Source organism: Scyliorhinus torazame, chromosome 17 (genome assembly GCF_047496885.1).
Source record: "Scyliorhinus torazame isolate Kashiwa2021f chromosome 17, sScyTor2.1, whole genome shotgun sequence".
NCBI classification, from domain to species: Eukaryota; Metazoa; Chordata; class Chondrichthyes; order Carcharhiniformes; family Scyliorhinidae; genus Scyliorhinus; species Scyliorhinus torazame.
In genome coordinates, this window is record NC_092723.1 from 157,422,529 (window position 1) to 157,447,803 (window position 25,275).

A 25,275-nucleotide genomic window follows, 5' to 3' on the forward strand; every position below is an offset into this window, starting at 1 on the left:
AAGTTTCCGAGATCTTCCCCACCAGTGAAAGCAAAACTAAAGAACAAGTGACAGATGGCCCATAGGGGGAAGTATGGTTTGCAGTGGGACAAGCAAAGAAAAAAAAAGGAGTTACATTAGAGGGGAAAGTTCACAGTCTAAACGTTGTTGAACTCAATGTTGAGTCCAAAAGATTGTGACGTGCCTAATTGGAAGATGAGGTGCTGCTCCTTCAGTTTGCATTGGGCTTCACTGGAGCATTGCAGCAGGCCAAGGAGGGATACATGGGCATGAGAGCAAGATGATGAGTTGAAATGGCAGGCGACAGAAAGGATGGAGTCCTGCTGACCTGCTAATCGGCTGGGAGGTGGCCTTCTGAGGTTGGAGCTGAGATGAATTCACGGACCTGAACCCGAGTATCTAATGCTGCCACTGCGAATATAGATTAACATATACAAAGTTGAGTAGTATGTGGCCACGATAGTTGCTAATTACCGCACATTACCGTTAATTATCGCACAGAAATCCTCAGGTTTGAGGCCCGAGGTCCCAGGTTTGATCCCGGCTCTGGGTCACTGTCCGTGTGGAGTTTACACATTCTCACTGTGTTTGTGTGGGTTTCGCCCCCACAACCCAAAGATGTGCAGGGTAGGTGGGTTGGTCATGCTAAATTGCCCCTTAATTGGAAAAAATTAATTGGATACTCTAAATTTATTTTTTAAAAAGGTTTGCTCCTGCTGATCAATTCTACTGTTTTGCCAATTACTGATGTGAGAGTAATGGCTCTCGCATGTGTTTGAATATGAGCATTAACTTAGTGTGATATTATATTCAGGCCTGCCTTGGACTTTCTCTAAGGGCCAGCAGTACTACTGTAAGGAAGCTGAACATACGTTTAGGAGTGTGTTAGTACTGCCTAATGTTTTATCAATAGCGTAACCCAGGGCATAACATTAGGAGCCATGTGTGACCTGAGCTTGATATTATGTCTTTCACATGCCCTTAATATCACTTCCTAATTTTGTTGAAGATGCATTGAAAAGCATTGATGAGGAGGCCAGATACTATTCACTGCTTTGTTTCACAGACAGCAAGTGACATAATAATAATAGCTTATTGTCACAAGTAGGCTTCAATGAAGTTACTGTGAAAAGCCCCTAGTCGCCACATTCCAGCACCTGTTCGGGGAGGCCGGTACGGGAATTGAACCCGTGCTGCTGCCTTGTTCTGCATTACAAGCCAGCTGTTTAGCCCACTGTGCTAAACCAGCCCCTACTGTGTAAAAACCCAAATAAATCACACTTAGCTCAATTGTACTGTACTTTTTGAAAACATGGGGACAATAATAAAACCACCACATTTTGTTTTTGTGGGCTGACTGACTTGTTTTTGGGTAGAAATTTATTACTCTGCATTCTATCTTGATTCTGACTTGTTGATATGGTCCTCAGTGTCAGCTTGCCTCAGTTAGTTCAATTGACTCATCTCAGACAGTTCCTTGTCTGGGTGCACCAACATGTAATCTGAAAGTTCACTGCTGCTGCATTTTAGATGATCCACAAACTGAAACTTAGTTTTCCATCTTAGCTGGATGTAAATAATTTTTGCCACTATCTGAAAAAGCTGGGGAAATCTTCTGGTGTCTTTGCAATTGTTTCATCCATTGAACAACCTAATATTATATGCTCAAATTGCACTTGGAGAATTTGGCTGTGTGTAAACTGACTGCCGAGTTTCACCAGATTACACTTCGAAAGGTAACTCATTGTGTTACACTTTGATGATCCTGAAGGTGCAAAAGAGGCTACGTAAATGCAAACCCTTTCTTGTCTTAAAGAACATCCAGAGCACACTAACAGTGGGCTAGTTGTAAGTTTGTTGAAAGCTGCGGATTAACGTAATGTCATCATCATGGGCTGTGCACTGTAAACTGGTACTGTGTACAATGAAAGCAATATATTCAGTTCCTGTAAACACACCCAGCATTATTCTTTAGGTTTCAGGTTATGTGCCTCAGATCCTCCAGCAGATTCTGTTCTGTAGTCCTCACCAAATGCTGTGGTACAATCCCATGAATGTGTGCAGTCCTTGGCTTATGGCCCATTCACTGCTTGTGAGTCAGCTGATCAGTAATGGAGGCAGGAATGTAAAAGAGCCAATCTCAGCGCTGTACTCACTGGCTACTGATTGCAAAGGGAATTCTGCTGAGTTCTCATTAACCTAGGTGTATTGAGGCTAACTGTGGTGTCCTATGCATGGTAATTTTCCCATGCACACCAAATTCATTACCATGTGTCCCACAGAGTGACACAGCATAGAGGACACCACTCCTTCATAGCAATCAGTGTTGACACTTCTAAATAAAGTACTCAATTGGTTGTGAAATGCTTTGGTTGGTCCTAAAGTCATGATAGGTACTATATAAGTCAAGTCTTTCTAACTCATCACAAACCAAGGATTGACCCATGATGTCCCAATCCATGCCATTTAGTACTAAACAGGGTGAACCATCAGGCAAACTAGCCTTCAGCAGGATCAAATGTTAAGCATTTCAGAGCTAGAATATTTGTCGTTGCAACTGATACTGTTGCTATGGTGGAGTTTTGTCCTCTGTGCTGTGTCGCTCTGAAATAGCAGTGTTTACTTAGTTTCCCTGCCCCATGAGTGAGCTGTGAATATTGAGAAGATAAACTAAAACAGTTACAGATCTAAATAGCCACAACCAGATGGTTCCAAGGCCTATAGATCATCCCAAGATGCCACTTCCCAGCCAGTGATACCTGGCTTCATTTTGGCACTTGGACTATTGCTGTGCAGTCATGTACCCTATAATCAGTGACCTAAAGTCAACCAGGATGGTGGGGGCATGTTGGAATGGTGCTGGTAAGTAGAATGGGTGGTTTCAGCCTGGGTCATCCAAAATAAACTGGTTTCCTGGTCTTCTACTTTTTAACCTCCTCATTGGAGACACAGAGTCCTATTATATATGGTTTACAGCACCTAATCATCTGGCATATGACCTTGTAGATCATGTGACCGGTAGCAACCATCTTTTGGTTCCACAAAGTCCACTTTTTAAGTAAGCAAAAAGGTAAGATCTGATTAAAAGCATTTAGGATCTCTTTTATGTCTTGGCACATGACCAGTGTATTTAGATTTGCAAAAGCCATTCAATAAGGTGCCTCATAAAAGGTTACTGTACGAGATAAGAACTCATGGTGTTAGGGTGACATCTTAGCATGAATAGAGGATTGGCTAGTGAACAGGAAACAGAGTTGGGATAAATGAGTAATTTTCAGGTTGGCAAACTAATTAATGGGGTGCCATGGGGATCAGCACCGAGGTCTCAGCTACTTACAATCTACATTAATGACTAGGGTGAAGGGACGGATCGTACTGTAGCCAGATTTGCTTATGATGCAAATTTGTGGGGCTACTGGAAAAAAGTGGGGGGAATGGGATTCAGTAAATTGCTCTTTGAGAGGGCCAGCCCAGGTACATCAGGCCGAATCTATAGATACTATATATATAAACACATAGATGCACATATACATATATATATATATATATAAAGATTCATGATGGACATTAGACATTTCAGATAGACAAATATAGAATAATAGGATGGTGGATGAGCAAAAGAAGCGAATATATTGGGGTCAGCAACCTGATTTACACTGTTGAAACCAGCAGAAAGTTAAATCAGCGGCTGTTCCAATCCTATCAGTTTCCGGTGGTTAGATTAAAATGAGATGCAGACAAAACAAATGGGGGGAAAACGAAATGAAATGATGCACATCACGACAGCCCAGCAGTGGCTTCATCACGTTTGTTGGCCAGGGGGAGGATCATGTTGAATTGTTGTTTCCACTGGTTCAGTGAGTGGGAATGAATAACTGTGGAGGCTGTGTCCTCGCTGTTTTAAAATGAATGAGCGGTTCGAAAAGGAGAAGTGGGGGGGGGGGGGGGGGGTCAAAATCCGGAACAATTCTACAGCATATAGTCACATCGCTTATACAGGATGGGTGTCACACACAAAAACACGAGGAATACATTTAAACCGACAACACTGGGTCAGAGTGCACATAAATAGGGTTATTAATTTTTTAAGCTGCAGACGCTGTGAACCTAAAATAAAATGAGAGAGTACTGGAATTTCACACAGTGCTGTCAGGATTTGACCAGGCGGAGACCCGGGCAGCAGAAACCTCGGTCATTCCTGCTCACATCTCCCGGCTTCATTCCTGAGTCATAATGCGTCAGCTGCTGGACAAGAATGAAGGTGAAAAGCTGTGGCGGGCGGGCTCTCCCACATCGCTGCAGTGCTGCAGTAACGTGTTAGCAAAGCAGCCGCCTGGATCACCCAGTCACACACACCAGCCTCGGCTCCCACCACACAGCACACTCCATGGCAGCTGACAAACCCATCGTCAAGGTGGCTCAGGAGGCAGATTCTTCCCCGCCCTTTCCCAGAGAAAAGGAGGTAGAGGTGTGAAACCGAGATCCCACTCTCCCCGGAAACAGCCCTGTCGTTCTCCTGACAGACCACCCTTTCTGCAGCTGCAGCCATTGCTCCGGATTAACTGAACAGAGGATTGAATTACCCCAGATAAATGGCTGCACATTACTGACAAGAGCTGGGTGGCAAAGAGTCTGTAAAGCAGCCACTCAATTAAACTGGAGTTAATTCCAGTGGCACTTGATATCTGCATTGATTCTAACTTGATTGAAGCAACTGGTTGTGTGTGGCGAGAAATGCTTTAAATATATGCCATTTATCAGCCCCATCACTCAGTAGGCTGTGGATTCAAACCCTATAGCAATAATTGTATAGAGCTTCTAATCTGTATAAAACATCCAACGTGTGATGTCAGCAGTGTTAAATCGACAGCTGTTCCAATGCCATCAGTTTCTGGTGGAGTTAGGTTAACATTCGACCCATATGAATGCTGATGAAGGAACAAGGAAATAACTAAATGGAATGACTCACATTGTGAGAGCCCAGCAATGCTTAAATGAGAGCGATACCAAGACACAAAAGAAACGTGGGGTCAAAGAGGGAGGGTTGAGTCTTAAGAGAGAATTATGCATGGCCTGCATATCTTTGAGTTGTGGGGGGTGAGACCCAAACAGACACAGGGAGAATGTGCAAACTCCACACGGACAATGACCTGGGGCCAGGATCGAACCTGGGTCCTTGGTGCCATGAGGCAGCAGTGATAACCACTGCACCACCGTGAGTCTTGAGAGAGAAAGAGGAGTGAGAGGTTACGGAGCGAATTGAAGACTTGTTCAGCCAGAGGCAGAACAGTGGTGGAAATCGGGGATGTGCAAGTGGCCAGAATTGGAAGCATGCAGAGATCTGCAATTATTGGGTGAGAGGAGGTTGCTGAAATAGAGCGGGGTGAGGCCATGAGAGATTTGAACACATACAACCCCACACCATGAGTTGGGTACCTGCTGTGATTGAGACTCTAGCGGAGCACTGGGGGAGGGCAGCCTTTTCAGAGAGGATGTGCCCCAGAGTGGTGTTAAACACAGTTACCAGCTGATATGCAAAGGGGGCATTACAGATTCTGTTGCACTGTCAGAGATCAAATCTCTTGGTCAACGTTCCTCCTGCGGCCAAATACCACCATTCATCTCACCTGCTCCTTTTATAAGGTCGCACTATTTGATGTTACTTTTTGGGGGGGAGTTTGTGACCTGCACGCTTATTTACGCGTGCAGGATTGGACCAGCATCCGCCTCAGATGTTGGCGTGATGCTGGGTGTAAATTAGTAACTAAGCAAAAGAACAAAAAGTAACTGATGGATAAAACAAATGCGGGGAGTGCCCAAAAACAGTGGGTGGAGCACAGCCTTCATCTCACCTGCTGTTCATGGGATCTTGCTGTGTGCACATGATCGCCACGTTTGTCTACAGGCTCGCACTGTTCACTAGTTGTGAAGCTAATGTCAATGAAAAAGGTCGATGCAAGTATAAAACAGTCTTAAATTGGTGACTGCATGAAAACAGAATACAAGACTACAGATTAGTGGTCCTTCCTGTAAAATAGAAGGATATGGTGCTTGACATTCCAATGTGAGCTCCCTCCCTCAGTGCAAAATCCAGTGACTCAGTGAAAGATCCAGTGTCAGTGTAAGATCCAGTGTCAATGCAAGGTCCAGTGACTCAGTGTAAGATCTAGTGTCAGTGTAAGATCCAGTGACTCTGTTTAAGATCCAGTGACTCAGTTTAAGATCCAGTGAATCAGTTTAAGATCCAGTGTCAGTGTAAGATGCAATGACTCTATGAAAAATCCATTGTCAGTGTAAGATCCAATTATTCCATTTAAGATCCAGTGTCAGTGTAAGATATTACGATTACAAACCAGACCCCAACAGTGGCTAGGGTACTGGACTGAAACTCCAATATATTGTTTTAATTTTGTAAGACTGTGAGGAAAGAATACTTCGCCCCAGGAAAAATAGGGATTTGGTATTTGAAAACAAAACATTACTAACATAGTATTCAAATCTTTAACATCACACTCGAAAATAGTTTACAATTACCTCTCAAACAATACTAATCAATACAGTGAATACCCTTACTTGCTATCTTTATTCCCACTTAACAAGAAAATAGACCATCTGAACTCAATCCATCCTAAGTACCAAAGGCTCAGAAGAACGCTTGCTTTACATCGTTATTCTTTGAGAAAGAGATGATGTGTTAGGCAGGTAGGTTCGATGTGGACTGCACTCGATGCAGGGAAGCTAGAAACAGACGTCTAACACTGGAGAAGATCCAACACTGTTTTATTCAACGATAGAACTGATATACATATTCAGCTGTGGGTCGACACTATACTGAACTGACTGGAGACCTTGTACTAGCCTGACCAGACTTACTAGCTACCTCATGGTGTTTGCACTTGCTAGCTCGTGGACTCTGACAGTCTCAGTGGCTGGGTCCCGAGAGAGCGGGAAACCTAGTGCCCTCTGGCTTTATAGTGGTAGTGTCCTGTCTGGTGATTGGCTGCACTGTGTTGTGTGCTTACTCGTCATCCTGTGTGTCAATCACTGAGGCTCTGCATCTCATTATATACATGAGTGGATATTATGACAAGAGATCTCTTGACACTGCTTTACAGAACAGATCTGACTCCGATCCAAACCCCTCCTGAAACTATGGCTGGATGTCTTCAAGAACTGTTTTCAACTGCTTTGTTTCAGCTCCCCCTTGTCCTCAGACAAGTCAGCAGTGCATTAAATACATTTTGTTTTCAAATTTTAGAGTACCCAATTCATTTTTTCCAATTAAGGGGCAATTTAGCATGGACAATCCACCTACCCTGCACATCTTTGGGTTGTGGGGGCGAAACCCACGCAAGCACGGGGAGAATGTGCAAACTCCACACGGACAGTGACCCAGAGTTGGGATCAAACCTGGGACCTCAGCGCCGTGAGACAACAGTGCTAACCACTGTGTCACCGTGCTGCCCTGCTTTAAATACAGTTAATCACTTTAACTAACTTACAGTTAATCACTTTTAACTAGCTAACTTAACTAACTTTCTCCATCTCCCTGATGCACTAGCTCCACCCAGCAATGACATCATCTCACAAAGCTGAAAACAAATTAACTCCCCAGGAAAGCCCCTTAACCAAAACAAAATTGCATTAGCCCAAGCTTTTATGATGGTTAATTGCACCTCGGGCTCCTAAAACTTTTGTTGTCTTTCAAACCAAGATTATTTTAAAACATGACTTCAGCAGTCAGAAACACTCTAACCCAGGCTTTTAAAACTTACCACACCAAATACTTACAATCCGATATACCGAAAATCCGACATTCCACACAAAAATCCAGTGTCAGTGTAAGATCCAGTGTCAGTGTAAAATCCAGAGTCAGTATAAGATCCAGAGTCAGTGTAAGACGCAGTGTCAGTGTAAGACCCAGTGTCAGTGTAAGATCCAGAGTCAGTGTAAGACCCAGTGTCAGTGTAAGACCCAGTGTCAGTGTAAAACCCAGTGTCAGTGTAAGATCCAGAGTCAGTGTAAGACCCAGTGTCAGTGTCAGATCCAGAGTCAGTGTAAGACCCAGTGTCAGATCCAGAGTCAGTATAAGATCCAGTGTCAGTGTAAGACCCCGTGTCAGTGTAAGACCCAGTGTCAGTGTAAGACCCAGTGTCAGTGTAAGATCCAGAGTCAGTGTAAGACCCAGTGTCAGTGTAAGACCCAGTGTCAGTGTAAGATCCAGAGTCAGTGTAAGACCCAGTGTCAGTGTAAAATCCAGTGTCAGTGTAAGACCCAGTGTCAGTGTAAGACCCAGTGTCAGTGTAAGATCCAGAGTCAGTGTAAGACCCAGTGTCAGTGTCAGACCCAGTGTCAGTGTAAAACCCAGTGTCAGTGGAAGATCCAGAGTCAGTATAAGATCCAGTGTCAGTGTAAGACCCAGTGTCAGTGTAAGACCCAGTGTCAGTGTAAGATCCAGAGTCAGTGTAAGACCCAGTGTCAGTGTAAACCCCAGTGTCAGTGTAAGACCCAGTGTCAGTGTAAGATCCAGAGGCAGTGTAAGACCCAGTGTCAGTGTAAGATCCAGAGTCAGTATAAGATCCAGTGTCAGTGTAAGACCCAGTGTTAGTGTAAGATCCAGAGTCAGTGTAAGACCCAGTGTCAATGTAAGACCCATGTCAGTGTAAGACCCAGTGTCAGTGTAAGATCCAGAGTCAGTGTAAGACCCAGTGTCAGTGTAAGGTCCAGAGTCAGTCTAAGATCCAGTGTCAGTGTAAGATCCAGAGTCAGTATAAGATCCAGTGTCAGTGTAAGACCCAGTGTCAGTGTAAGATCCAGAGTCAGTGTAAGACTCAGTGTCAGTGTAAGATCCAGAGTCAGTGTAAGACCCAGTGTCAGTGTAAGATCCAGAGTCAGTATAAGATCCAGTGTCAGTGTAAGACCCATGTCAGTGTAAGACCCAGTGTCAGTGTAAGACCCAGTGTCAGTGTAAAATCCAGTGTCAGTGTAAGATCCAGTGTCAGTGTAAGACCCAGTGTCAGTGTAAGACCCAGTGTCAGTGTAAGATCCAGAGTCAGTGTAAGACCCAGTGTCAGTGAAAGATCCAGAGTCAGTGTAAGACTCAGTGTCAGTGTAAGATCCAGAGTCAGTGTAAGACCCAGTGTCAGTGTAAGACCCAGTGTCAGTGTAAGATCCAGTGTCAGTGCAAGATCCAGTGTCAGTGTAAGACCCAGTGTCAGTGTAAGACCCAGTGTCAGTGTAAGATCCAGAGTCAGTGTAAGACCCAGTGTCAGTGAAAGATCCAGTGTCAGTGTAAGACCCAGTGTCAGTGTAAGTCCCAGTGTCAGTGTAAAATCCAGAGTCAGTGTAAGACCCAGTGTCAGTGTAAAATCCAGTGTCAGTGTAAGACCCAGTGTCAGTGTAAGATCCAGTGTCAGTGTAAGACCCAGTGTCAGTGTAAAATCCAGTGTCAGTGTAAGACCCAGTGTCAGTGTAAGATCCAGTGTCAGTGTAAGACCCAGTGTCAGTGTAAGATCCAGAGTTAGTGTAAGACCCAGTGTCAGTGTAAGATCCAGTGCCAGTGTAAGACCCAGTGTCAGTTTAATATCCAGAGTCAGTGTAAGACCCAGTGTCAGTGTAAGGTCCAGAGTCAGTATAAGATCCAGTGTCAGTGTAAGATCCAGAGTCAGTATAAGATCCAGTGACAGTGTAAGACCCAGTGTCAGTGTAAGATCCAGAGTCAGTGTAAGACCCAGTGTCAGTGTAAGATCCAGAGTCAGTGTAAGACCCAGTGTCAGTGTAAGATCCAGAGTCAGTATAAGATCCAGTGTCAGTGTAAGACCCATGTCAGTGTAAGACCCAGTGTCAGTGTAAGACCCAGTGTCGGTGTAAAATCCAGTGTCAGTGTAAGATCCAGTGTCAGTGTAAGACCCAGTGTCAGTGTAAGACCCAGTGTCAGTGTAAGATCCAGAGTCAGTGTAAGACCCAGTGTCAGTGAAAGATCCAGAGTCAGTGTAAGACTCAGTGTCAGTGTAAGATCCAGAGTCAGTGTAAGACCCAGTGTCAGTGTAAGACCCAGTGTCAGTGTAAGATCCAGTGTCAGTGCAAGATCCAGTGTCAGTGTAAGACCCAGTGTCAGTGTAAGACCCAGTGTCAGTGTAAGATCCAGAGTCAGTGTAAGACCCAGTGTCAGTGAAAGATCCAGTGTCAGTGTAAGACCCAGTGTCAGTGTAAGATCCAGTGTCAGTGCAAGATCCAGTGTCAGTGTAAGACCCAGTGTCGGTGTAAAATCCAGTGTCAGTGTAAGATCCAGTGTCAGTGTAAGACCCAGTGTCAGTGTAAGACCCAGTGTCAGTGTAAGATCCAGTGTCAGTGTAAGATCCAGTGTGTGCAAGATCCAGTGTCAGTGCAAGATCCAGTGTCAGTGTAAGACCCAGTGTCAGTGTAAGATCCAGAGTCAGTGTAAGACCCAGTGTCAGTGTAAGATCCAGTGCCAGTGTAAGACCCAGTGTCAGTTTAAAATCCAGTGTCAGTGTAAGACCCAGTGCCAGTGTAAGATCCAGTGTTAGTGTAAGATCCAGTGTGTGCAAGATCCAGTGTCAGTGCAAGATCCAGTGTCAGTGTAAGATCCAGTGTCAGTGCAAGATCCAGTGTCAGTGCAAGATCCAGTGTCAGTGTAAGATCCAGTGTCAGTGTAAGATCCAGTGTGTGCAAGATCCAGTGTCAGTGCAAGATCCAGTGTCAGTGCAAGATCCAGTGTCAGTGCAAGACCCAGTGTCAGTGTAAGATCCAGTGTCAGTGCAAGATCCAGTGACTCAGTGAAAGATCCAGAGCCAGTGTAAGACCCAGTGTCAGTGTAAGATCCAGAGTCAGTGTAAGACCCAGTGTCAGTGAAAGATCCAGTGTCAGTGTAAGACCCAGTGTCAGTGTAAGTCCCAGTGTCAGTGTAAAATCCAGAGTCAGTGTAAGACCCAGTGTCAGTGTAAAATCCAGTGTCAGTGTAAGACCCAGTGTCAGTGTAAGATCCAGTGTCAGTGTAAGACCCAGTGTCAGTGTAAAATCCAGTGTCAGTGTAAGACCCAGTGTCAGTGCAAGATCCAGTGTCAGTGTAAGACCCAGTGTCAGTGTAAGATCCAGAGTTAGTGTAAGACCCAGTGTCAGTGTAAGATCCAGTGCCAGTGTAAGACCCAGTGTCAGTTTAATATCCAGAGTCAGTGGAAGACCCAGTGTCAGTGTAAGGTCCAGAGTCAGTATAAGATCCAGTGTCAGTGTACGATCCAGAGTCAGTATAAGATCCAGTGTCAGTGTAAGACCCAGTGTCAGTGTAAGATCCAGAGTCAGTGTAAGACCCAGTGTCAGTGTAAGATCCAGAGTCAGTATAAGATCCAGTGTCAGTGTAAGACCCATGTCAGTGTAAGATCCAGTGCCAGTGTAAGACCCAGTGTCAGTTTAATATCCAGAGTCAGTGGAAGACCCAGTGTCAGTGTAAGGTCCAGAGTCAGTATAAGATCCAGTGTCAGTGTAAGATCCAGAGTCAGTATAAGATCCAGTGTCAGTGTAAGACCCAGTGTCAGTGTAAGATCCAGAGTCAGTGTAAGACCCAGTGTCAGTGTAAGATCCAGAGTCAGTGTAAGACCCAGTGTCAGTGTAAGATCCAGAGTCAGTATAAGATCCAGTGTCAGTGTAAGACCCATGTCAGTGTAAGACCCAGTGTCAGTGTAAGACCCAGTGTCGGTGTAAAATCCAGTGTCAGTGTAAGATCCAGTGTCAGTGTAAGACCCAGTGTCAGTGTAAGACCCAGTGTCAGTGTAAGATCCAGAGTCAGTGTAAGACCCAGTGTCAGTGAAAGATCCAGAGTCAGTGTAAGACCCAGTGTCAGTGAAAGATCCAGTGTCAGTGTAAGACCCAGTGTCAGTGTAAAATCCAGTGTCAGTGTAAGACCCAGTGTCAGTGTAAGATCCAGTGTCAGTGTAAGACCCAGTGTCAGTGTAAGATCCAGAGTTAGTGTAAGACCCAGTGTCAGTGTAAGATCCAGTGCCAGTGTAAGACCCAGTGTCAGTTTAATATCCAGAGTCAGTGTAAGACCCAGTGTCAGTGTAAGGTCCAGAGTCAGTATAAGATCCAGTGTCAGTGTAAGATCCAGAGTCAGTATAAGATCCAGTGTCAGTGTAAGACCCAGTGTCAGTGTAAGATTCAGAGTCAGTGTAAGACCCAGTGTCAGTGTAAGATCCAGAGTCAGTGTAAGACCCAGTGTCAGTGTAAGATCCAGAGTCAGTATAAGATCCAGTGTCAGTGTAAGACCCATGTCAGTGTAAGACCCAGTGTCAGTGTAAGACCCAGTGTCGGTGTAAAATCCAGTGTCAGTGTAAGATCCAGTGTCAGTGTAAGACCCAGTGTCAGTGTAAGACCCAGTGTCAGTGTAAGATCCAGAGTCAGTGTAAGACCCAGTGTCAGTGAAAGATCCAGAGTCAGTGTAAGACTCAGTGTCAGTGTAAGATCCAGAGTCAGTGTAAGACCCAGTGTCAGTGTAAGACCCAGTGTCAGTGTAAGATCCAGTGTCAGTGCAAGATCCAGTGTCAGTGTAAGACCCAGTGTCAGTGTAAGACCCAGTGTCAGTGTAAGATCCAGAGTCAGTGTAAGACCCAGTGTCAGTGAAAGATCCAGTGTCAGTGTAAGACCCAGTGTCAGTGTAAGATCCAGTGTCAGTGCAAGATCCAGTGTCAGTGTAAGACCCAGTGTCAGTGTAAGACCAGGTGTCAGTGTAAGATCCAGAGTCAGTGTAAGACCCAGTGTCAGTGAAAGATCCAGTGTCAGTGTAAGACCCAGTGTCAGTGAAAACCCAGTGTCAGTTTAAAATCCAGTGTCAGTGTAAGACCCAGTGTCAGTGTAAGATCCAGTGTCAGTGTAAGATCCAGTGTGTGCAAGATCCAGTGTCAGTGCAAGATCCAGTGTCAGTGTAAGATCCAGTGTCAGTGCAAGATCCAGTGTCAGTGCAAGATCCAGTGTCAGTGTAAGATCCAGTGTCAGTGTAAGATCCAGTGTGTGCAAGATCCAGTGTCAGTGCAAGATCCAGTGTCAGTGTAAGACCCAGTGTCAGTGTAAGATCCAGAGTCAGTGTAAGACCCAGTGTCAGTGTAAGATCCAGTGCCAGTGTAAGACCCAGTGTCAGTTTAAAATCCAGTGTCAGTGTAAGACCCAGTGTCAGTGTAAGATCCAGTGTCAGTGTAAGATCCAGTGTGTGCAAGATCCAGTGTCAGTGCAAGATCCAGTGTCAGTGTAAGATCCAGTGTCAGTGTAAGATCCAGTGTCAGTGTAAGATCCAGTGTGTGCAAGATCCAGTGTCAGTGCAAGATCCAGTGTCAGTGCAAGATCCAGTGTCAGTGCAAGACCCAGTGTCAGTGTAAGATCCAGTGTCAGTGCAAGATCCAGTGACTCAGTGAAAGATCCAGAGCCAGTGTAAGACCCAGTGTCAGTGTAAGATCCAGAGTCAGTGTAAGACCCAGTGTCAGTGAAAGATCCAGTGTCAGTGTAAGACCCAGTGTCAGTGTAAGTCCCAGTGTCAGTGTAAAATCCAGAGTCAGTGTAAGACCCAGTGTCAGTGTAAAATCCAGTGTCAGTGTAAGACCCAGTGTCAGTGTAAGATCCAGTGTCAGTGTAAGACCCAGTGTCAGTGTAAAATCCAGTGTCAGTGTAAGACCCAGTGTCAGTGCAAGATCCAGTGTCAGTGTAAGACCCAGTGTCAGTGTAAGATCCAGAGTTAGTGTAAGACCCAGTGTCAGTGTAAGATCCAGTGCCAGTGTAAGACCCAGTGTCAGTTTAATATCCAGAGTCAGTGGAAGACCCAGTGTCAGTGTAAGGTCCAGAGTCAGTATAAGATCCAGTGTCAGTGTAAGATCCAGAGTCAGTATAAGATCCAGTGTCAGTGTAAGACCCAGTGTCAGTGTAAGATCCAGAGTCAGTGTAAGACCCAGTGTCAGTGTAAGATCCAGAGTCAGTGTAAGACCCAGTGTCAGTGTAAGATCCAGAGTCAGTATAAGATCCAGTGTCAGTGTAAGACCCATGTCAGTGTAAGACCCAGTGTCAGTGTAAGACCCAGTGTCGGTGTAAAATCCAGTGTCAGTGTAAGATCCAGTGTCAGTGTAAGACCCAGTGTCAGTGTAAGACCCAGTGCCAGTGTAAGATCCAGAGTCAGTGTAAGACCCAGTGTCAGTGAAAGATCCAGAGTCAGTGTAAGACTCAGAGTCAGTGTAAGATCCAGAGTCAGTGTAAGACCCAGTGTCAGTGTAAGACCCAGTGTCAGTGTAAGATCCAGTGTCAGTGCAAGATCCAGTGTCAGTGTAAGACCCAGTGTCAGTGTAAGACCCAGTGTCAGTGTAAGATCCAGAGTCAGTGTAAGACCCAGTGTCAGTGAAAGATCCAGTGTCAGTGTAAGACCCAGTGTCAGTGTAAGATCCAGTGTCAGTGCAAGATCCAGTGTCAGTGTAAGACCCAGTGTCAGTGTAAGACCAGGTGTCAGTGTAAGATCCAGAGTCAGTGTAAGACCCAGTGTCAGTGAAAGATCCAGTGTCAGTGTAAGACCCAGTGTCAGTGTAAACCCCAGTGTCAGTGTAAGACCCAGTGTCAGTGTAAGATCCAGAGGCAGTGTAAGACCCAGTGTCAGTGTAAGATCCAGAGTCAGTATAAGATCCAGTGTCAGTGTAAGACCCAGTGTTAGTGTAAGATCCAGAGTCAGTGTAAGACCCAGTGTCAATGTAAGACCCATGTCAGTGTAAGACCCAGTGTCAGTGTAAGATCCAGAGTCAGTATAAGATCCAGTGTCAGTGTAAGACCCAGTGTCAGTGTAAGATCCAGAGTCAGTGTAAGACTCAGTGTCAGTGTAAGATCCAGAGTCAGTGTAAGACCCAGTGTCAGTGTAAGATCCAGAGTCAGTATAAGATCCAGTGTCAGTGTAAGACCCATGTCAGTGTAAGACCCAGTGTCAGTGTAAGACCCAGTGTCAGTGTAAAATCCAGTGTCAGTGTAAGATCCAGTGTCAGTGTAAGACCCAGTGTCAGTGTAAGACCCAGTGTCAGTGTAAGATCCAGAGTCAGTGTAAGACCCAGTGTCAGTGAAAGATCCAGAGTCAGTGTAAGACTCAGTGTCAGTGTAAGATCCAGAGTCAGTGTAAGACCCAGTGTCAGTGTAAGACCCAGTGTCAGTGTAAGATCCAGTGTCAGTGCAAGATCCAGTGTCAGTGTAAGACCCAGTGTCAGTGTAAGACCCAGTGTCAGTGTAAGATCCAGAGTCAGTGTAAGACCCAGTGTCAGTGAAAGATCCAGTGTCAGTGTAAGACCCAGTGTCAGTGTAAGTCCCAGTGTCAGTGTAAAATCCAGAGTCAGTGTAAGACCCAGTGTCAGTGTAAAATCCAGTGTCAGTGTAAGACCCAGTGTCAGTGTAAGATCCAGTGTCAGTGTAAGACCCAGTGTCAGTGTAAAATCCAGTGTCAGTGTAAGACCCAGTGTCAGTGTAAGATCCAGTGTCAGTGTAAGACCCAGTGTCAGTGTAAGATCCAGAGTTAGTGTAAGACCCAGTGTCAGTGTAAGATCCAGTGCCAGTGTAAGACCCAGTGTCAGTTTAATATCCAGAGTCAGTGTAAGACCCAGTGTCAGTGTAAGGTCCAGAGTCAGTATAAGATCCAGTGTCAGTGTAAGATCCAGAGTCAGTATAAGATCCAGTGTCAGTGTAAGACCCAGTGTCAGTGTAAGATCCAGAGTCAGTGTAAGACCCAGTGTCAGTGTAAGATCCAGAGTCAGTGTAAGACCCAGTGTCAGTGTAAGATCCAGAGTCAGTATAAGATCCAGTGTCAGTGTAAGACCCATGTCAGTGTAAGACCCAGTGTCAGTGTAAGACCCAGTGTCGGTGTAAAATCCAGTGTCAGTGTAAGATCCAGTGTCAGTGTAAGACCCAGTGTCAGTGTAAGACCCAGTGTCAGTGTAAGATCCAGAGTCAGTGTAAGACCCAGTGTCAGTGAAAGATCCAGAGTCAGTGTAAGACTCAGTGTCAGTGTAAGATCCAGTGTCAGTGCAAGATCCAGTGTCAGTGTAAGACCCAGTGTCAGTGTAAGACCCAGTGTCAGTGTAAGATCCAGAGTCAGTGTAAGACCCAGTGTCAGTGAAAGATCCAGTGTCAGTGTAAGACCCAGTGTCAGTGTAAGATCCAGTGTCAGTGCAAGATCCAGTGTCAGTGTAAGACCCAGTGTCAGTGTAAGACCAGGTGTCAGTGTAAGATCCAGAGTCAGTGTAAGACCCAGTGTCAGTGAAAGATCCAGTGTCAGTGTAAGACCCAGTGTCAGTGAAAACCCAGTGTCAGTTTAAAATCCAGTGTCAGTGTAAGACCCAGTGTCAGTGTAAGATCCAGTGTCAGTGTAAGATCCAGTGTGTGCAAGATCCAGTGTCAGTGCAAGATCCAGTGTCAGTGTAAGATCCAGTGTCAGTGCAAGATCCAGTGTCAGTGCAAGATCCAGTGTCAGTGTAAGATCCAGTGTCAGTGTAAGATCCAGTGTGTGCAAGATCCAGTGTCAGTGCAAGATCCAGTGTCAGTGTAAGACCCAGTGTCAGTGTAAGATCCAGAGTCAGTGTAAGACCCAGTGTCAGTGTAAGATCCAGTGCCAGTGTAAGACCCAGTGTCAGTTTAAAATCCAGTGTCAGTGTAAGACCCAGTGCCAGTGTAAGATCCAGTGTCAGTGTAAGATCCAGTGTGTGCAAGATCCAGTGTCAGTGCAAGATCCAGTGTCAGTGTAAGATCCAGTGTCAGTGCAAGATCCAGTGTCAGTGCAAGATCCAGTGTCAGTGTAAGATCCAGTGTCAGTGTAAGATCCAGTGTGTGCAAGGTCCAGTGTCAGTGCAAGATCCAGTGTCAGTGCAAGATCCAGTGTCAGTGCAAGACCCAGTGTCAGTGTAAGATCCAGTGTCAGTGCAAGATCCAGTGACTCAGTGAAAGATCCAGAGCCAGTGTAAGACCCAGTGTCAGTGTAAGATCCAGAGTCAGTGTAAGACCCAGTGTCAGTGAAAGATCCAGTGTCAGTGTAAGACCCAGTGTCAGTGTAAGTCCCAGTGTCAGTGTAAAATCCAGAGTCAGTGTAAGACCCAGTGTCAGTGTAAAATCCAGTGTCAGTGTAAGACCCAGTGTCAGTGTAAGATCCAGTGTCAGTGTAAGACCCAGTGTCAGTGTAAAATCCAGTGTCAGTGTAAGACCCAGTGTCAGTGCAAGATCCAGTGTCAGTGTAAGACCCAGTGTCAGTGTAAGATCCAGAGTTAGTGTAAGACCCAGTGTCAGTGTAAGATCCAGTGCCAGTGTAAGACCCAGTGTCAGTTTAATATCCAGAGTCAGTGGAAGACCCAGTGTCAGTGTAAGGTCCAGAGTCAGTATAAGATCCAGTGTCAGTGTAAGATCCAGAGTCAGTATAAGATCCAGTGTCAGTGTAAGACCCAGTGTCAGTGTAAGATCCAGAGTCAGTGTAAGACCCAGTGTCAGTGTAAGATCCAGAGTCAGTATAAGATCCAGTGTCAGTGTAAGACCCATGTCAGTGTAAGATCCAGTGCCAGTGTAAGACCCAGTGTCAGTTTAATATCCAGAGTCAGTGGAAGACCCAGTGTCAGTGTAAGGTCCAGAGTCAGTATAAGATCCAGTGTCAGTGTAAGATCCAGAGTCAGTATAAGATCCAGTGTCAGTGTAAGACCCAGTGTCAGTGTAAGACCCAGTGTCGGTGTAAAATCCAGTGTCAGTGTAAGATCCAGTGTCAGTGTAAGACCCAGTGTCAGTGTAAGACCCAGTGTCAGTGTAAGATCCAGAGTCAGTGTAAGACCCAGTGTCAGTGAAAGATCCAGAGTCAGTGTAAGACCCAGTGTCAGTGAAAGATCCAGTGTCAGTGTAAGACCCAGTGTCAGTGTAAAATCCAGTGTCAGTGTAAGACCCAGTGTCAGTGTAAGATCCAGTGTCAGTGTAAGACCCAGTGTCAGTGTAAGATCCAGAGTTAGTGTAAGACCCAGTGTCAGTGTAAGATCCAGTGCCAGTGTAAGACCCAGTGTCAGTTTAATATCCAGAGTCAGTGTAAGACCCAGTGTCAGTGTAAGGTCCAGAGTCAGTATAAGATCCAGTGTCAGTGTAAGATCCAGAGTCAGTATAAGATCCAGTGTCAGTGTAAGACCCAGTGTCAGTGTAAGATTCAGAGTCAGTGTAAGACCCAGTGTCAGTGTAAGATCCAGAGTCAGTGTAAGACCCAGTGTCAGTGTAAGATCCAGAGTCAGTATAAGATCCAGTGTCAGTGTAAGACCCATGTCAGTGTAAGACCCAGTGTCAGTGTAAGACCCAGTGTCGGTGTAAAATCCAGTGTCAGTGTAAGATCCAGTGTCAGTGTAAGACCCAGTGTCAGTGTAAGACCCAGTGTCAGTGTAAGATCCAGAGTCAGTGTAAGACCCAGTGTCAGTGAAAGATCCAGAGTCAGTGTAAGACTCAGTGTCAGTGTAAGATCCAGAGTCAGTGTAAGACCCAGTGTCAGTGTAAGACCCAGTGTCAGTGTAAGATCCAGTGTCAGTGCAAGATCCAGTGTCAGTGTAAGACCCAGTGTCAGTGTAAGACCCAGTGTCAGTGTAAGATCCAGAGTCAGTGTAAGACCCAGTGTCAGTGAAAGATCCAGTGTCAGTGTAAGACCCAGTGTCAGTGTAAGATCCAGTGTCAGTGCAAGATCCAGTGTCAGTGTAAGACCCAGTGTCAGTGTAAGACCAGGTGTCAGTGTAAGATCCAGAGTCAGTGTAAGACCCAGTGTCAGTGAAAGATCCAGTGTCAGTGTAAGACCCAGTGTCAGTGAAAACCCAGTGTCAGTTTAAAATCCAGTGTCAGTGTAAGACCCAGTGTCAGTGTAAGATCCAGTGTCAGTGTAAGATCCAGTGTGTGCAAGATCCAGTGTCAGTGCAAGATCCAGTGTCAGTGTAAGATCCAGTGTCAGTGCAAGATCCAGTGTCAGTGCAAGATCCAGTGTCAGTGTAAGATCCAGTGTCAGTGTAAGATCCAGTGTGTGCAAGATCCAGTGTCAGTGCAAGATCCAGTGTCAGTGTAAGACCCAGTGTCAGTGTAAGATCCAGAGTCAGTGTAAGACCCAGTGTCAGTGTAAGATCCAGTGCCAGTGTAAGACCCAGTGTCAGTTTAAAATCCAGTGTCAGTGTAAGACCCAGTGTCAGTGTAAGATCCAGTGTCAGTGTAAGATCCAGTGTGTGCAAGATCCAGTGTCAGTGCAAGATCCAGTGTCAGTGTAAGATCCAGTGTCAGTGTAAGATCCAGTGTCAGTGTAAGATCCAGTGTGTGCAAGATCCAGTGTCAGTGCAAGATCCAGTGTCAGTGCAAGATCCAGTGTCAGTGCAAGACCCAGTGTCAGTGTAAGATCCAGTGTCAGTGCAAGATCCAGTGACTCAGTGAAAGATCCAGAGCCAGTGTAAGACCCAGTGTCAGTGTAAGATCCAGAGTCAGTGTAAGACCCAGTGTCAGTGAAAGATCCAGTGTCAGTGTAAGACCCAGTGTCAGTGTAAGTCCCAGTGTCAGTGTAAAATCCAGAGTCAGTGTAAGACCCAGTGTCAGTGTAAAATCCAGTGTCAGTGTAAGACCCAGTGTCAGTGTAAGATCCAGTGTCAGTGTAAGACCCAGTGTCAGTGTAAAATCCAGTGTCAGTGTAAGACCCAGTGTCAGTGCAAGATCCAGTGTCAGTGTAAGACCCAGTGTCAGTGTAAGATCCAGAGTTAGTGTAAGACCCAGTGTCAGTGTAAGATCCAGTGCCAGTGTAAGACCCAGTGTCAGTTTAATATCCAGAGTCAGTGGAAGACCCAGTGTCAGTGTAAGGTCCAGAGTCAGTATAAGATCCAGTGTCAGTGTAAGATCCAGAGTCAGTATAAGATCCAGTGTCAGTGTAAGACCCAGTGTCAGTGTAAGATCCAGAGTCAGTGTAAGACCCAGTGTCAGTGTAAGATCCAGAGTCAGTGTAAGACCCAGTGTCAGTGTAAGATCCAGAGTCAGTATAAGATCCAGTGTCAGTGTAAGACCCATGTCAGTGTAAGACCCAGTGTCAGTGTAAGACCCAGTGTCGGTGTAAAATCCAGTGTCAGTGTAAGATCCAGTGTCAGTGTAAGACCCAGTGTCAGTGTAAGACCCAGTGCCAGTGTAAGATCCAGAGTCAGTGTAAGACCCAGTGTCAGTGAAAGATCCAGAGTCAGTGTAAGACTCAGTGTCAGTGTAAGATCCAGAGTCAGTGTAAGACCCAGTGTCAGTGTAAGACCCAGTGTCAGTGTAAGATCCAGTGTCAGTGCAAGATCCAGTGTCAGTGTAAGACCCAGTGTCAGTGTAAGACCCAGTGTCAGTGTAAGATCCAGAGTCAGTGTAAGACCCAGTGTCAGTGAAAGATCCAGTGTCAGTGTAAGACCCAGTGTCAGTGTAAGATCCAGTGTCAGTGCAAGATCCAGTGTCAGTGTAAGACCCAGTGTCAGTGTAAGACCAGGTGTCAGTGTAAGATCCAGAGTCAGTGTAAGACCCAGTGTCAGTGAAAGATCCAGTGTCAGTGTAAGACCCAGTGTCAGTGAAAACCCAGTGTCAGTTTAAAATCCAGTGTCAGTGTAAGACCCAGTGTCAGTGTAAGATCCAGTGTCAGTGTAAGATCCAGTGTGTGCAAGATCCAGTGTCAGTGCAAGATCCAGTGTCAGTGCAAGACCCAGTGTCAGTGTAAGATCCAGTGTCAGTGCAAGATCCAGTGACTCAGTGAAAGATCCAGAGCCAGTGTAAGACCCAGTGTCAGTGTAAGATCCAGAGTCAGTGTAAGACCCAGTGTCAGTGAAAGATCCAGTGTCAGTGTAAGACCCAGTGTCAGTGTAAGTCCCGGTGTCAGTGTAAAATCCAGAGTCAGTGTAAGACCCAGTGTCAGTGTAAAATCCAGTGTCAGTGTAAGACCCAGTGTCAGTGTAAGATCCAGTGTCAGTGTAAGACCCAGTGTCAGTGTAAAATCCAGTGTCAGTGTAAGACCCAGTGTCAGTGCAAGATGCAGTGTCAGTGTAAGACCCAGTGTCAGTGTAAGATCCAGAGTTAGTGTAAGACCCAGTGTCAGTGTAAGATCCAGTGCCAGTGTAAGACCCAGTGTCAGTTTAATATCCAGAGTCAGTGGAAGACCCAGTGTCAGTGTAAGGTCCAGAGTCAGTATAAGATCCAGTGTCAGTGTAAGATCCAGAGTCAGTATAAGATCCAGTGTCAGTGTAAGACCCAGTGTCAGTGTAAGATCCAGAGTCAGTGTAAGACCCAGTGTCAGTGTAAGATCCAGAGTCAGTGTAAGACCCAGTGTCAGTGTAAGATCCAGAGTCAGTATAAGATCCAGTGTCAGTGTAAGACCCATGTCAGTGTAAGACCCAGTGTCAGTGTAAGACCCAGTGTCGGTGTAAAATCCAGTGTCAGTGTAAGATCCAGTGTCAGTGTAAGACCCAGTGTCAGTGTAAGACCCAGTGTCAGTGTAAGATCCAGAGTCAGTGTAAGACCCAGTGTCAGTGAAAGATCCAGAGTCAGTGTAAGACTCAGTGTCAGTGTAAGATCCAGAGTCAGTGTAAGACCCAGTGTCAGTGTAAGACCCAGTGTCAGTGTAAGATCCAGTGTCAGTGCAAGATCCAGTGTCAGTGTAAGACCCAGTGTCAGTGTAAGACCCAGTGTCAGTGTAAGATCCAGAGTCAGTGTAAGACCCAGTGTCAGTGAAAGATCCAGTGTCAGTGTAAGACCCAGTGTCAGTGTAAGTCCCAGTGTCAGTGTAAAATCCAGAGTCAGTGTAAGACCCAGTGTCAGTGTAAAATCCAGTGTCAGTGTAAGATCCAGAGTCAGTGTAAGACCCAGTGTCAGTGAAAGATCCAGTGTCAGTGTAAGACCCAGTGTCAGTGAAAACCCAGTGTCAGTTTAAAATCCAGTGTCAGTGTAAGACCCAGTGTCAGTGTAAGATCCAGTGTCAGTGTAAGATCCAGTGTGTGCAAGATCCAGTGTCAGTGCAAGATCCAGTGTCAGTGTAAGATCCAGTGTCAGTGCAAGATCCAGTGTCAGTGCAAGATCCAGTGTCAGTGTAAGATCCAGTGTCAGTGTAAGATCCAGTGTGTGCAAGATCCAGTGTCAGTGCAAGATCCAGTGTCAGTGTAAGACCCAGTGTCAGTGTAAGATCCAGAGTCAGTGTAAGACCCAGTGTCAGTGTAAGATCCAGTGCCAGTGTAAGACCCAGTGTCAGTTTAAAATCCAGTGTCAGTGTAAGACCCAGTGTCAGTGTAAGATCCAGTGTCAGTGTAAGATCCAGTGTGTGCAAGATCCAGTGTCAGTGCAAGATCCAGTGTCAGTGTAAGATCCAGTGTCAGTGCAAGATCCAGTGTCAGTGCAAGATCCAGTGTCAGTGTAAGATCCAGTGTCAGTGTAAGATCCAGTGTGTGCAAGATCCAGTGTCAGTGCAAGATCCAGTGTCAGTGCAAGATCCAGTGTCAGTGCAAGACCCAGTGTCAGTGTAAGATCCAGTGTCAGTGCAAGATCCAGTGACTCAGTGAAAGATCCAGAGCCAGTGTAAGACCCAGTGTCAGTGTAAGCTCCAGTGTCAGTGTAAGACCCAGTGTCAGTGCAAGATCCAATGACTCAGTGAAAGATCCAGAGTCAGTGTAAGACCCAGTGAGTCAGTGAAAGATCCAGCCCACCTGAGCTGACAAGTGGAACATGGTTACTCAGCTGAGGCACCAATGCGTTGCCAATCCTGTTCTGTCCTTGAAAGAAGCCTTGGTTTCCACAGCAGACGACGATAAAAGGAAATTAGAAAACAAATAAAAGTAGAAAATCCCTGAGCGAGGAACTGGAGTGGAGTGAGAGGCATGGTACAGGTATTCTCTCTCATGAGCTGCCAATGCCCTTATCAAAGTAGGACCTGGGAAACTTGGTGACAACTTGTGATCAAACTCATGACTCTGGCTCTGCCTTCTCTACAAGACTTTATATATATGATGAATCCATTAGTCCCTGGAATACAGTGCAGTACTTACAGGAGCATTCATAATCCAAAGGACTAAGGTTAGTGCTATATTCTTTAAATATAACTTAGTTATCAAAAATACTTGTTGTTATAACTGCATAAACACCATTTGCTTTTTAATTTTTTACTTCTGCTCTCTCCCATTTGAAGATTATGGGGACCACTATGACCCTGGTTACCTATGGGCAGTAGATGGCCCAACTCCCGCTCAAAGCTGGACGAGGACCATGACCCAGCCTCTTGGGCAGAGACAGGTTCTAGATGATCTGTTTGGACTGGCTACAAACATTTCAACCAGGAACCGGTAGACTGTACAAGGTAATTGGCAAATACCTGAATTATTCCAAGAAGGCCTTGGTAGAATAAAGGGTGCAAGGGCAATGATTTAACACCCTACCCAAGGGTGGCACATTGGCACAGTGGTTAGCACTGCTGCCCACGGCACCAAGGACCCGGGTCACTGTCCATCTGGAGTTTGCACATTCTCCCCGTGTCTGCGTGGATCTCACCCCCACAACCTAAAGATGTGCGGGCTAAATGAATTGCCCACGCTAAATTGTCCCTCAATTGAAAAAAAAGAATTGGGTACTCTGAATTTATTTTTAAAAGAACACCCTACCAAATATTTCAGGGAACGGCCTGACCCATATGCTTTACTTACCAAAGTAGAGACCAAACTTGAGTGGTTAGAGAGCCTTGGGACAATATGACCAGTGCAGTTCACAGACTGGGCTGCACCAGTAGTCCCCATTTTCAAGCTCGACAAGTTGGTCCACCTTTGCAGGGACTATAAACTAATGATTAATAAAGTCCCGTGTTTAGATCGGTGCCCATGCCACGCAATAGGGGACCCCATCTGAGGCAATCAAAGATTCCCCCCAGCCATGCTAGATACTACCTTCAAAAGATGTAGGCAGGATGGGAGCACATTGACGATCGGGGACTTCTACGTAGGGCACAGACTGGTGACACTGGACGACTGACAAGGAAGTGGAAACTAGCAAAAGGATAGGAAATGAGACACCTCCAAATAAAACACTTCCTCCGCAAAGAGACAGTATAGTACCCCAGGGCCCTAGAAACCACACTAATAGAGGACCTGATAGGCACAAGCAGCAAGAAGGGGGGCTATACATACATAGAATTTACAGTGCAGAAGGAGGCCATTTGGCCCATCGAGACTGCACCGGCTCTTGGAAAGAGCACCCTACCCAAGGTCAACACCTCCACCCGATCCCCATAACCCAGTAACCCCACCCAACACTAAGGGCAATTTTGGACACTAAGGGCAATTTATCATGGCCAATCCACCTAACCTGCACATCTTTGGACTGTGGGAGGAAACCGGAGTGCCCAGAGGAAACCCACGCACACACGAGGAGGATGTGCAGACTCCGCACAGGCAGTGACCCAAGCCGGAATCGAACCTGGGACCCTGGAGCTGTGAAGCAATTGTGCTATCCACAATGCTACCGTGCTGCCCATATGGGAAAATATACGGACAGTTACTGGACAGAGTTCGAACACCACTGGATGAGACCAGACAAAACTGGGAGGACGAACTGAGGACAGAGGTAGGGTGGGGATTCTGGAGTGATGCACTGAGCAGGGCGAACTCCACCTCCTTCTGCGCAAGGCTAAGCCTAATGCAGCTCAAAGTGGTGCACAGAGCGCACCTGACCAGAACCCGAATGAGCAGGTTCTTCCCGGAGGTGGAGGATAAATGTGAGCGGTGCCAGAGGGGCCCGGCCAACCACACCCACAGGTTCTGGGCTTGTTCAAAACTTGCTGGGTTCTGGACAGCCTTCTCCGAGGAAATATCCAAGGTTGTGGGGGTGAGGGTGAAGCCATGCCCGATAGTGGCAATCTTTGGGGTAGCGAAGAAGCCAGAACTACACAAGGGGAAGGGGGCCAACGCCCTTGCTTTCGCTTCCTTAATTGCACGCCGGAGAATCCTGCTCGGCTGGCGATCAGCAGCACCCCCCCCACAGCTGCAGATTGTCTCGCTGACCTTTTGGAATTTCTCCACCTGGAGGAGATTAAGTATGCCATCCGAGGGTCGGAGGAAGGCTTCCTGGATATTTGGGGGCAATTTTTCGGCATGTTCCAAAACCTGTTTGAGGCCAGCAACGAGGGGTAAGTTAAGAATAAAAAAAGAAGATAGATGAGGAACTGAAGGACTGCACAACTGGGGGGGGGGGAGAATGGAAGGAAGGTGCGGGAAACCACAAAAGAAGAGAAGAGGAGGGAGG

The 25,275-nt window shown here is 46.1% G+C and overlaps 1 protein-coding gene across 1 annotated transcript in view; it reads right to left on the reverse strand.

Annotated features, from left to right (window-relative positions):
* Positions 1–1,842: 1,842 nt before the first annotated feature.
* The window catches only part of LOC140393480 (V-type proton ATPase 16 kDa proteolipid subunit c-like), a 43,946-nt gene continuing 20,513 nt past the window's right edge, over positions 1,843–25,275 (reverse strand). Inside the window, exon 4 of the mRNA XM_072479805.1 lies at positions 1,843–1,946. Coding sequence (XP_072335906.1) covers positions 1,843–1,946 — 104 coding nt within the window. The remainder of the gene's footprint in view (positions 1,947–25,275) is intronic.